The 13,813-nt window shown below is 42.3% G+C and overlaps 1 protein-coding gene across 1 annotated transcript in view; it reads left to right on the top strand.

The window, feature by feature from the left end:
* Positions 1–11,556, top strand: part of dph1 (diphthamide biosynthesis 1) — a 69,427-nt gene extending 57,871 nt beyond the window's left edge. The window contains exons 10-12 of the mRNA XM_030067598.1: positions 7,143–7,221; positions 10,138–10,272; positions 10,678–11,556. Coding sequence (XP_029923458.1) covers positions 7,143–7,221; positions 10,138–10,272; positions 10,678–10,758 — 295 coding nt within the window. The 3' untranslated portion in view covers positions 10,759–11,556. The remainder of the gene's footprint in view (positions 1–7,142; positions 7,222–10,137; positions 10,273–10,677) is intronic.
* Positions 11,557–13,813: the final 2,257 nt, after the last annotated feature.

The following is a 13,813-nucleotide window of genomic DNA, read 5'->3' as shown; positions in this document are numbered from 1 at the left end:
TGCTCAAGGATGGTGATGATTTTTTAGATTTTTAGCCTCCGCTTTCTGTTATTATTTCTTTCTTTTATGTTAACGTTAATCCAAAAGATTTTTTTTTTTTTTTTTACTGACTTTAAACCCACCTGGAGCATGTGTGAACAAAACATCTGGAGGCCACGAGGTGACCTGCGCCTTGCTTACTCATTCCCTCACATAGTTTCACATTATCAGCAAGAAGCATGTGAATCTTGTATGTGATTCATTTTCCTGATATTCATGGTGGCAGGTGCTGAAAAATATGCTCTGCCATCCAACACTGTTATCCAGTCCAGCACTGTCATTAATGTCTTCAAAAGCAAACTCCTCAAGTTTCCAAAGTGAAATGTCAACGGCTCAGGCTTCAAGCTGCAGTTGCTCTGATTTATCTGACTTCCAGCCACAAGAAAGGAGGGGAAGATGGAAAAGGGGTTAGTGAGACACTGATGTGCAGCCATGGCTCCAATCACACTTGAACAGACACGCGCACACATCCACACACACACACACACACACACACACACACACGCATACTCACGCTTCTCACACTCCCTCAGATTGGCCTCTCACTGTGGAGTAATGAGAGGTGTGATGTGTGAGGGAGGAGTGGGTGAGAGAGGGACAGAAGGTCTGAGAGAGATTGAGAGAGAGATAGAAAGATGCAGAGGTAGTTGAGGGGGCTGTGTTAAAAAGAGGGTGATCACAGTAAAAAGCTTTTTTCTCTCTTTTTTTGGCTCTCCTCTTCAGACTGAGTTATGAGCAGCCATGAATTTATGTAAGGCACGACGCAACCCAACCAAAACAGCCACTCATCCCAGGCCAAAATGTTTTCAAAAAGATGCTGTCAATGAAGTGCCAAAAAAACAAAAGTTTGAATCAAGTTCATGGCTCATTGATGGCTGTGTATTTGTGCTGAAACGATTAATTGATTAATTGTAGAAGATGAGTAAATCATACTTTTGATAATGGATTTGCTATTTTAGTCATTTACCGAGTAAAATCACAAATATTTGCTGGTTACAAGATTTAAGGTTTGCTTGCTTTTCTCTTCGTTATCATAAAATGAATACTTTTCCTTCCCTCTGCTGGTTATACGAAGGAAACAATTTGAAGATAATTCTTTAGGTTTTGATAACTTGAGTGGGACATTTATCATTGTTTTTTGACTACTTTTGATAGTTGAACTGATTAATAAATGATCAAATTAAAAAAAAGGTAAATCAAAAATAGCAATCAGAAAAAAATGAATAGCGCCCTATTTTGTTTCTTAAAATGCAATGAACCAAACATTGTTTAGTCATGTAGGCTACCGTGAAGAACTTATAGTGATTTCTTATCCGCTGGTGTTTGTCCATTTGGGGGGGGGGTTTGGTGTCTAATATCACTTTAGCAAAATGCCACCCTGTGACGCTGTGACCTTGTGAAGCACATTTTGTTTTGCCTCTAGTTTACAAAAACATCTGAAAGAAAGTGGGGTGATTCATCATTTTAGGACTTTGGTGGCGAGACTGTTACCCTGCTTCACAGCTTCAACTATAAAATATAATTTGATGTCAGATATAAAGTTGTTTTTTTTTTTTTTAATTGCTTGCTTGGCAACACATTTCCAAGGCAATGTAGGCATAGCCCACATGCTGTGTCTACCGAAATGATAGAGCTGCTGCAGTCGGCCTGTCGGATCAAGTAGCACAGGAAAACTAGTTCTACAGGTTAGGGATTCCTAAACAGGTAGATGAATTAGTTGACTTACTTTTGTGTCAGGGTTTGCTCCATTTTATCCTCAGGGGACAGGAATAATAACATCCAGTAATATCTCCAGTGTTGCTGGACATCAAAATAACCCGGCTCTGTCACCCGCATCCCGGGAAAACAGCTGCTAACTTTAACATTATTGCCCGCCCTGCCAGTCAACACTTGCCAGCTAAACCCTCCTGTCCTTCGCTGCGTTGTGTGACTTCCTCCTCTGTATATTCAGGTTCATGCAGATAACCCTGATTTTATTGAAAACATCAAATCGGTTCATGTTGTCCTGGTCAGACTCTTCAAAATGTGTAGTGATATTGTATGCAGTGATACTGAGCCATCATCAACTTTTCCATTGCAGTTTCACTACAATTACAATTACAGTTCACATTTGGCAGCCGCTTTAATCCAAAGCGACATACGTATGAGATTTTCATACACCGACAAGCGAAGATCAGCTCAGGAGGCATCACCAGCAGCAGCAGTGCAATCAGCTTCATTCAGCTCATCAAGATTCAAACCTCAGCCATTCATTCAGACTTTCCCTGAGCGCAGCGGCCCATATGTTGAGTCACCCTCAACGCCATATTACTCACAGTTCACTGTGGATTCAGCAGTGCTCTTCCTCTTTTTCAGCAGTGGAAGGCTCCAGACGTCATTATCCAAAAAACTATTTTGACCTTGTGTACCATAAAAATACGGCTCTTCCTCAGTTCAGCTGCACCGAGGGTCATATAAGGTTTGCCCTCTCACAGGACCTCAACATTAGGTATGTAAATAATTCAAAAATAATTAATGATAATCGTACAAGAAATAAATAAATAATATAATATAATATAATATAATACATATAAATATAATATAATACATATAAATATAATATAATACATATAATATCATAATATAATACATAACCAAATTAAATCTTAATTTTCTATGTTGAATGAAAATGGCTATAACATCCTGGTCTTGGCCAACGCATTTTGACTTCACAAAAATAATTCTCTTTACATGCAGCAAGCCCAATGAAAACAAACTTCATCACCTACAATATATAGCCCTAGTTTATGAGTAATAAATGTAATTTTAGTTCCCTTTTCAGAGGCTTAGTCACACAGGAAGATGTAATTTGGTATATCACAAACGTCCTCAGACCTCAGTGACATTAGTCCTGTCTGAATCAACCATGTCTGTGTTTTTTGTTTTTTTTTTTTTTTATGGACAGCTGCAGTGATTATTTCAGAATGGAAATCTATCTATGGAATTTAACAGATGTTTTGACTGCTGTCAAATATCGTAGTTCCTGTTTGTTTCTTTAATTTTGTTTGAGGTCTCATTAAACACAATTAACGTGCCTTTCACTGAAACGTGTGTGTTGGATTTCAGAAACTATTCCAGTCCGAATAGGGCTTTAGAGTGGACTTAAATGCAGTGGTTCTCAATTGGTGGGTTGTGGTCTAAAGGGAGACCACAGGTCAATGCTGATCGGACCTCGGGCATCGCCGCCGCAGCGTGTAAGCAAGGCTAGCTTCAGCACGCAGGGCTATGAATATATGAAACCTGATTTTACTTTCATCAAGAAAATGCTGCCTCTGTTTATCCTTTTCAGCTTAACAGGTAAATATCTTTTGCTGTTGATATTATTATGCCTTTCAAAGTGTTTTTGCTGTCTAGAAAAAAAAAAATAATTGGCGCCCTGAATTAATCTCTAGATGTTGTTGCATTGGCTTTTTCTGATTTCATTGAGTTTTAAGCCCTCATTGAACTTTAGTTTGTTTTTTGTTATAAAAGTGCATGGAATTATTGTGGATTACTGCACTTTTAATTTTTGCAAAATAAAACTGAATGGCTCTTTTGTTAGCTTATGTCTGAGCCATAACTTACTGACTGAAGACAATGTGGACCATTAATGAGTTGAGGATCGAGGTGAAGGTGGACTTGGAAGCTTGACAGTTCCCACTTTGTTTACATAATTAGTCATGATATCTGTTCAGAGTGAGATTAGACCGCAGCAGGTGGCTGTTGGCTGCTCTTACTTTTGTTTTGGAATAAGCTCCATTTGTAATGTACATGTAATGTAGAGTTTTTGTTGTTGTTATTGTTTTTCTCAGAGTCACTAATCCCCTTAGTTTGAAAGGACATAGGCATCCTACTGCAGGCTACAGTGTATATTACAAAAGGTCCAAAAGGTCACAGAAAACTGGGCTTTTCAAGCTGAGAGAGAGCGAGAGGGAGAAGGTGGAGAGGCGGTGGAAGAAAGAATGGGAAAGAAAGAAAGAAGGCATTAGTTCTCAGTGTTAGCCTCCACAGCACACTGTGCAGGGCCCACTCAAGGGGCTTTTCTAGCAGAAGACAGACAAACACACATGCCCGTGCATAAGCGAGCACAAATACATATACACACCCTCATATAAAGAGGGAGAAAAACCATTAGCATGTGTTTGTAAGTGTGTAATTAGGCCGTCCCCAGGCTGGATTTAAACCACTGTACAGATATCTGTGCACCACACAAATTTATCTCAACTAAACCGGAAATACTGCACAATGCACTATGACCTTTTATTTTTCCGAGCGAATTCTCTTTTTCATAACATCATTGTAATGAGCTTCTTTTTTAATTTAATTAAGATTGCTGTTAAAGGTGAATTCCTCAGTTTTCCTGCAGTGTCGAAAGGTTAATTGTTTTTGCTTTTGGTGGATCAGGCCGGAGAGTGTAATTGCAGCACAGCCATGCAGGTGGAGGCCCCAATAACAGTGTCAGGGTGTAATGGACCTCAGAAGGTAATGTAGCAAAGCCAGGGCTGAAGCTCACATTGCATAGCAACACTAGGAGTCATGTGGTCTTAGCTTTACAAAGCGCAGCGGCTCCCAGTCGTGCACCTTCAGAAGCTTCTGCTATTGCATCCTCTTCCTCTTTTCTTCGCACGCCTATGAGAGCAGTTTTCTTCTCACCAGGCTCAACAGGAGTCTTTGTAGAGGGACTGGAGAGGTAATCCTTATAAAACCGCTATTATTTCTGCCTTAATTTCAAAAGCATAGGTACGACCGAGCCTCCATTTGCTGTCTGACTGTCCCTCATTAGTTATATACACAGATTTATCAGTCTCTCTCAAGTGTGATCAATACACCCACTGTAATACAGTTGATATCTGCAAGGGAATACTCTGTCTCTCTGCATTTCGTGCTCTGTCTCTCTCTCTCTCTCTCACACACACACACACATACACACACTCTCTATGTTCCCTATGGTGTGGGTTCTCAACTGTATGGAGCCGATTCAAGGCCAGATATTGGATGGAAATTAAATTTGGACATGATGCTGCAGGGACTACCTGGCATGGCGTTGTGCATTTTACTGAGCTGTACCATTCAGCCTCTGTGCTAATATTAGCAGAGTCCCTTCTGGCTCCATGTGCCAATCAGCAATCTGCTCCTTAGGAGGGATCCTCTCTGCCTCCCCTTTCATGCTTCCCGTCTTTCTCTCCTCCAGACCCTACACTCAGTGCAAGCCCTATGGATTTTGTGGAGGAGTGTTTGCTCACTTATTATGCATCACCCTCCCTCTTTTACCACTCCCAGTGTTCCTTTCTGGTCATGCAACAGATCTGTGCAGACACAGATACAGTAGAGACATACTTATGCTCATTCAAATGCGTGTATAGACACACGCACACACGCACACATGCACGCACGCACAGTCAGTCAGTCTCTTCAATTAATTACTGGGTTGTGAGCCTCTGTGTATGAGCTGAGGCCATTTTGATCCATGTGTTGCATTCTGCCAGGCTAAAGGGCTCCAGTGTGAATAGCAGCTGATAGACCTAAAGGTCATGTTTCAACTTCAACTTCCCAATCTCAGCTCAGCATCCAAACTTAAGTCTGAGGAGACCAGCACTGGCAAAATACCTCTGACTCAGCTGACTCTCAAATTAGGAGGATGAATAAGGATTCAGTTTTTGGGGGGAGACATTTAAAAAAAAAAAAAGTGTTATTTGAGAATGAGAAAATGCCATGCGTTCGCCCTGAGGGGGCGGAATATTTCTGTGACAGAAAGCGGAGTGGAGCGAAAGTCAACAGTGCAATCAATTCTGCACTTCACAAAGTGTGCGAAAGTTGGGAAATGTAGAATAGACAGATGGGGGATTTGATGCAGTGGCGTTTCAGAACTCTGGTGATTATTTTTAAATGTTTTAATGTTTTCCAGGTGTTACTTCATGCCTCCTCACCTCTGCATAAATCTTAACTAGATGCTGACATTTACCTGGATCAGCTCTGTTATCTCCAGGGCTTTTACATATATATATATATATATATATATATATATACATGCTGCAGCTCAATTCATAGTTGTCAATATTTCTGGTGGAGCTCCATCATTAAGATCAGGGACAAGGGAGGGTCCACTATCACAGTGGAGATGGAGCTGTGGATAACATTGATCTGGCGAAAGCTAACCCTGTAGCCTCGACCGCTTCTCTTTGTCTCCATCCTCCCATTGTTCATTCTTCCCTCCAGCTGTTTACATCCACGCCCTCCTTATCCCTCTCTCACGCGTTCGCCAAGATAAACACTTTCCTCCCTGCCAATCTTCCTGCTCTCCGCCGCCTCTCTTCTCTCTGCTCTTGGTCATGTCTCTTTCCTTCCCCTTTATTTTTGTCTTCATCTCTCTTTCTCCCTATCACCATATATCTTTGTCCTTATCTCTCTCTCTCTTTCTTCTCTCTTTTCTCTTTCTCTCCCCCCTGTCTCTCTCACACTTAGCCCCACCGCCCCCCTCCTCGTCTGCCAGCTATGTAGGCTAGCTCCGTGGAGACCGGGCTGGTGGGGCTTTTTTATTCGCACTCACCTAACCTCTCCCTCCTTTCTTTCGCTGCATTTTTTCCTCTTTTCAACTCGCTTCTCTTCTTTTCTTGTTTTTTTTTTTCCCCCCTCTGTTTATGCCTAACCCCCCACCCTCCCACCTCCCCACTTCTCCACCAGCATCGTTCCAGCATCGCTCCTTCTCGCATTCAGACGGTGTAGCGTGGCTGTCTTTAGAGCTGTTGCAAATCAGGACAGATCTCTCCAACAGATGCTGGAGATCAGGTGGAGGGAGGCTCCCCGCACAACCCATTGCACCACATATCCACATGCAATGTGCAGTCGCAGATGTGCTTTGCCTCTCTAATATGATCCCTGTCTTTTTCTGTTTTTTTTTTTTTTTTATCCTCTCACTCACTCATGAATATACATATTCACTCATGCACACTTTGTCAACACTGTATATTCTACACTCGGTGATGCATTTTGATGCCCGTGGTGAAGCACTAAACCTCTCCCTCTCTTTCTCTCTCTCTCTCTCTCTCTCAATCTTTCTCCCTCTTTTCTTGCCTCCGTTCCTGCAGGTGGGTCCAGATTGCTTGCCCACGTCTCTCTATCGACTGGGGCACAGCCTTCTCCAAACCCCTGTTGTCTCCCTATGAGGTAAACACACACACACACCGCACAGGCTCTCAGCAAGATCAGCTGTCACTCATTATCAAGGGAGTGCGTGCATCGTATGTAACAAGCACACACCCGCAGGTACTGTACCTTCCTGTGCTCACACCCGGCCCTTGACGGATGCCTTGCTAGAGCTGCCACCAGGCTAAAGTACAGCACGATAAGGGGACTACTACAGTGTTAAGTATGGGAAAGTGCCGTCTCATGTTTGAATGGCTGATGAATTGTCGTAGCACTCATCAGGCCTGCTTAGACCTGGAGTTGGACCTGGAGTAGTGCTCTGCAGTGATTTCAGGCCTCTCTCTCTCTCTCTCTCTCTCTCTCTCTCTCTCTCTCTCTCTCTCTCTCTCTCTCTCTCTCTCTCTCTCTCTCTCTCTCTCTCCCTCTCTCTCTCTCTGCCTCAATTTCCCTCCCGTCTCTCCTTGTCTATCAGCCTCCTCCCTCTCTCCCTGGAAAACCGAACACGAGTAACAGCAGCACATGAATGTAGCTCCCCCTACTGGCTGCAGACGGTACCGACTGTCTTGATTTTCTAACGGGGGAGAGATGGATCGGATAGCGGCCCATAAAGATCAGTTTCAAAGCAAACGTTTGTTTGTGTGGTGCTGCAGCTGGTGTAACGAATGCAAAGACAGGCTCGCTTTATGATAGGTTTAGTGGTAATGGGCTGTTATGCGGCTTGGTGGCGTTGCACTTGATGTCAGCTGTTATTTCAATCATTCATTTCCCTCAAAGACATCCCAGTGATTTGAATCCTTGTGAAATCACTCCAAAGGAAATTGCTGTCTTAAATATTTGCTTCCGACTGGAAATGGTCGTCATTGTGTTTGTGCTGTTGTGCACCGACTACAGATTATTGTACTCCATACCACTGATGCTGCCTTTGTGAATGCACATCCATTTCAGAGTGAAGCCATTAACGGTGATGACATGTATAACATCAACAAGTAAAAGTGATTATGATCCTTTTGGCTCAGGGCCTTCTATTATTTTTGACTGAGGTCTGTAAAGCAGAACTACAGTCAGTCTAGTAGAAGTGATAATGACTGGCTCAGCAAAAGCAAGTCTGTAATTCACCCCACTGTAATGAGGGTAGCAGCAATTTGTTTTCATAGACCCTTTGTAGTAGAGCTTGCTCTGCTAGGCCTAGCAGCTATTTGGTAACAATATCTGCATTTAAATGATCTGTATCTGTGTTTATGTCTATATGTGAGCATATGCAGTTTCAGTATGTCTCTTTTAGCCCATCTCTTCCCTATTAATGCTATATACCTCGTGACATTCTGCTTTTCTCTGTAGCATTTAGAATGAAGATGAAGAAGAACGAGATGGGAGGGTGGAGCAAGCAGGGGAGCGGGGGGGCAGCGTTTATTTTCAGTGCATCTCATGTTATATTTATAGTCAATAAGACACACTTGGCTCTCCTGTCAGTGCAGGGATTAGCAGGAAAAGCTAGCTTCCACAGAGGGAAGCAGCTGGAGTGAGAGGGGCAAGGAGGAGAGCAAGGGTAGAGGCTAGAGACAGAGCAAAGAGCAGAGGGAGGAATAAGGGTGGGAGAGGAGAGAAAAGGAAGCAGATTTTACCTAGAGGATGTTTGGGGGAAGGACAGGAGGATGAAAAGTTTCTCATTATCAAATGTGGTGCAGTGAGCCTGACAAGTTCATTTAAAGGGAAAGCCCCATGGGGTTTAGCTGACTTTTTATGACATTTTTAATTGTTGCTTATGAAAGAAAAATGATTCATTACTGTTTGACCTGATACAGGCACATAAAACTTGATACTGTAAAATATTCGTTGTGCAACGCCTGTGCTACTTTTCTGCTAGACTGCATAAATACACTGTTCATTACGGGTAGAACATGATACAGAGTTTTAAAAAAGATGAATTAATTGATTAATTAATTAGATCAGTTTTCAGTACTCGGTGCCAGAAAATCCAACTTAACTTTTAAGTGAAGTTGTTCATTTTGTTCCTTCCCACTTTTCTATTTACTGTTTGTTTAGGTTGTGAAATCAATTTGACAGGAGTGTTATGTTCATGCTTTTAGTTTGAGTAAAGATGCAATATGTTGCTTTCATTGTTATCAGTGTTGATAGTAGCAACCTGCTCAACAACCTCATGCAAAATAAGCTAGCAACAGTGCACACAAGTTGTGCCACACTGGTGAATTGTATTCACTCTTTCTCTCTTTTTTTTTTATGCCTTTGCAGGCCTCCAGCTAAAAGACAGTGTGTGTGTGTGTGTGTGTGTGTGTGTGTAGTGGGGCAGTGTGGTGTTCTTTGATTTTTTTTTTTTTTTTTCTCATTTGTTGATTCTCCTTGCTTTATTATTAAATTTTTTTGTCATAATTCAGTACTAAAAGGTATGGAGTTCACATCAGGCCTTCGCATGCAAGTAGAATATGCAAGAAAGAAAGAAACAGTTAGTGAATGAATAGATGAATGAATGAAGTTGTTCATCTGTTCATTCATTCCTTTAGTCATTATCCATATTGAGAGGCACTTTTCTTCCATATCGAGTATTCTCAGCACTTTTGTCATAGCACCACTACGCCAGTGCTGCTGTTCTCCGGCAGCTGTTGTGTCATGCTGTGCAGCTGCATAGGGATAACGTGACAACTCTGCATGTTATCCAGGCTCAATACTCGATACCTGTCTGTGAAGTCAGTCTGTCTCATCTCCTCATGATTCTGCGGTGTTCAGCTGGATCGCTTAAAAAGTGCATAAACAATCCCAGGTGACAGGGACCAACAGTGAGGCCATTGCTCATACCACTGTGCTCATATCTCGGTTATAGCTTTTGGAGCTTCCTTGTTGTTTTTATTTTTTTGTTGTTTTTATTTGTAAGTGGTTTTCTTTCCATTGTTACATCTCTATCACTCTGTTTCTGTCTCTCAGGCTGCTGTGGCTTTGCAGCAGGCGGACTGGCAGGAAGTCTACCCCATGGATTTCTACTCCAATCAGAGCCTGGGGCCATGGACGCCCAACCACCCTGACAACCAACCAGCGCGGCCTACCCGCAAACAGACCCAGGTGACCGAGGGCAGGAGATAAAAGAATGAATGACAGGAGCAATATAGGGGAGGGGGAGGGACAGAGGAACAGGGGTAAGGCGTGAAGCCACATTCTGCCGCCGTATGTTTCATGGCTTTTACCAGAGCTAAGAGCGTCAGCATACTGACACCCAGTGGCATGGTGACAACAAGACAGGTATCTGGACATCTCTCTTCAGTGGCATAACTGTGTCCTTGACCTTGATGTTCAGTGCACGTATGCTCATTTGTTGCAAAGGAAATGACTGGTGGATGATATTTAGTTAATTGCTGCTGCATGAATACACCCCACAGTGGCCACATTAATCCATGCTACTACTAATCTGTCTGAGGTAGGTACTGTCACTATTCCAAGTGTTAATGCTCTCCCACTGCCTCCCTGCAGAAACATGGCTCGAAGCCAGCCCTGCCTACCAAGCAGTGTGTGCAGAACCAGTGCGCCCCCTGTGGCTGTCAAGGGGAGTGAAGCATCATGGCCAGCACTTTCTCTGACTTGTCTCGTGCCTCTGCCTCTGCCTCTGTCACGGCCAACTGCAGGAGTAAGGTCAGACCAGAGAGGGAGATTCGGTATTTGTCCAGACAGTCCATCAGGAGGCATAGATAAAGTGAGAAGGACCCTCAGTCTCAGCTCGTCCTGAAATGGATCACCAGCTGTAAATATCGCTCAGGCTCTCAGCATAGCAGATAAAACCAAATGTATAGCTCTTGTTCACTTTCTCCAGATGTGTGTCAAACACAAAACAGATGATACAGACAGAATTGCTTGTGTGTGCATTTGTGTTCATGTGTTTTGAATTCCCATGGAGAAACTTACATAGACCATAGCACTAATGAAAGAGTTCATCCTCTACAGATGTTCGGGCCTTTCTTAATGTGAGCAGGGCTTTTTTTTTTTTTTTTTTTTTTTTTTTTTTTTTGCAGTTGTTGGAAAGAGAGAGTGAGATGACCTTGAGCATGTTCTATGGAATTAAGTGTCTGCTAATGTGGGTGGCTTTAGGCAAATGCAATCCACTTGTCCCTGGATAAAGTACTGTTTTCTGTCAGCCACTTAAAATTGCTTACATTCATGCAATATTTCAAAGACAAACATGACTGCTGGTGGAAAATCAAACATACTTTGATGTACTTGTTTTGATGTACATGACATTGCACAAGAATGTTCTTTCAGGGTGCTACTGAAATGTAGATATTAAAAAATGTATGCCACTCGAATTGTGTATCTATGAATGACTATGAAGGCGCACAACTCTAATAAAGATGATATAACGTTGTTGTTTCCTTAAAAGCATATTTTTTTCATTTTGCTAATGCCATTATAAAGCAACGGTTGAGCCTTGGCTCTTGTTCCAGTATTTGAATTGTACAAACAAGTATAATAATAAAAAAGGCAGTGCAATGCTGAAAGGATGAGTAGCTTATAAGGCCGAGAGGTATGAGTTCCTGGGTGCGTGCAGTGTTAGTCACGACCGCTCTCCATCCTCATTATTTATTGATGAAGGAGTCTGTCAATAAAAAAAAAAAAGAAAAAAATCCATTGCTGTTTGGCTGCTACAACAGTCGCTGATTGACAGCAATGTACTGTGGCCTCAGCTGGTCCTGGGAACCTGTGTCTCTGCTGTACTATATTGCAGCATATATTATCTTCTGTGGTTATGATCTCCTTGAAGTTAGAAATAATTTGCCTGGGAGAACTACTGAGCTTCTCCAGTCAGATGCTCCCTCTGCTTTCCTCCACTGTATCTCCTTGGCAACAGGGGCCAGTGTGATACAGCCCGTCCCGCCAGATGCCCATGTTCTCATGATGTGTGTCATGTGACCCACTAGTGGCTGTGTTTTTGTACAGCTTGGTACTTGCTAGAGTACGTGGTGAAGGCTGGTTCAGAATAAATTATTGCCAGACAGCTCCCTCAGCTGATGTTTGATTCATTGGTGTACAGTATCATCAGAGCAGGAGAGACAAGTTGCATTAGAAAATCATCTCTCTTTCATCTTCAGTACACAAAGTAGTTCTCAATTCCAAGGGCTAAGGATTGGGATTTTTTTTATACATATATATATTTGAAAATTGTAATAACTCATTTGGACAATGACAAAAGCAGGCATTGTTGAAAGAAAATGGCCTCACTGGTGAGAAAGACCAACCTGTGCAACAGAATCTTTTTTTTTAACCACTGTATACACAGATGGCAAAAAAAAAAAAAAAAAGAGTCCTGATTTTGAGTTGAGTGAGTGCAGTCAGTTTTAACTCAGCTCAATATTAGCAGGTCCTTTCTCTCTGCAAGCAATAGGCTTATAATGACTTGGTTAGATGCCCAGTCCAGAGTGCAGCCACTCTGTAGGAAATTAGTGTGTCCGCTCTGTTTATGTTCTTGGAAGAGAGTCAAAATGATCCTGCAATCTTTTTCTGTCACAGACCTCAGATTAATTGTCCACAATCCCAAAAACAAACCAAAATTGGCCCCATGCGGTAATCAAAGGTTTGCAGAGGCCTAAGATTGACCTTGGATAATCTATATAAATATAGATTTACATTACCAGTCAAAAGTTTGGACACCTTTTCATTAAATGTTTTTTCTTTATTTTTACTACTTTCTACATTGTAGATACATACAGAAGACATCAAATATATGAAGCAAGATATATGGAATTATGTAGCAAAGAAAACATTGATAAATAACTCTAAATATGTTTTAAATTTTAGATTCCTCAAAGTAACCACCCTTTGCTTTGTTGACAGCGCTGCAAACCCTTGGCCTTTTCTCAATGAGCTTCATGATCTAGTCACCTGTAACGGTTTTCACTTCACAGGTGTGCCTTTTCAGGGTTCATTTGTGGAGTTTCTTGCCTTCTTAATGGGGTTGGGACCATCAGTTGTGTTGTGCAGAGGTCAGGCTGGTACACAGCTATAACAGCCCTATTTGACAACTGTTAGAATTCATATTATGGCAAGAACCAATCAGCTAAGTAAAGAGAAACGACAGTCCATCATTACTTTAAGAACTGAGGGTCAGTCAGGCCGCAAAATTGCAAAAACTTTGAATGTGTCCCCAAGTGCAGTCGCAAAAACCATCAAGCGCTACGACGAAACTGGCTCACATGAGGACCGACCCAGGAAAGGAAGACCAAGAGTGACCTCTGCTTCTGAGGACAAGTTCATCCGAGTCACCAGCCTCAGAAATCGCAAGTTAACAGCAGCTCAGATCAGAGACCAGATAAATGCCACACAGAGTTCCAGCAGCAGACCCATCTCTAGAACAACTGTTAAGAGGAGACTGCGCCAATCAGGCCTTCATGGTCAAATAGCTGCTAGGAAACCACTGCTAAGGAGAGGCAACAAGCAGAAGAGATTTGTTTGGGCCAAGAAACACAAGGAATGGACATTAGACCAGTGGAAATCTGTGCTTTGGTCTGATGAGTCCAAATTTGAGATCTTTGGTTCCAACCGCCGTGTCTTTGTGAGACGCAGAAAAGGTGAACGGATGGATTCCACATGCCTGGTTCCCACTGTGAAGCATGGAGGA

This window comes from Myripristis murdjan, chromosome 13 (assembly GCF_902150065.1).
Source record: "Myripristis murdjan chromosome 13, fMyrMur1.1, whole genome shotgun sequence".
In the NCBI taxonomy this organism is placed as follows: Eukaryota; Metazoa; Chordata; class Actinopteri; order Holocentriformes; family Holocentridae; genus Myripristis; species Myripristis murdjan.
This window is presented reverse-complemented; position numbering and strand designations above follow the sequence as displayed.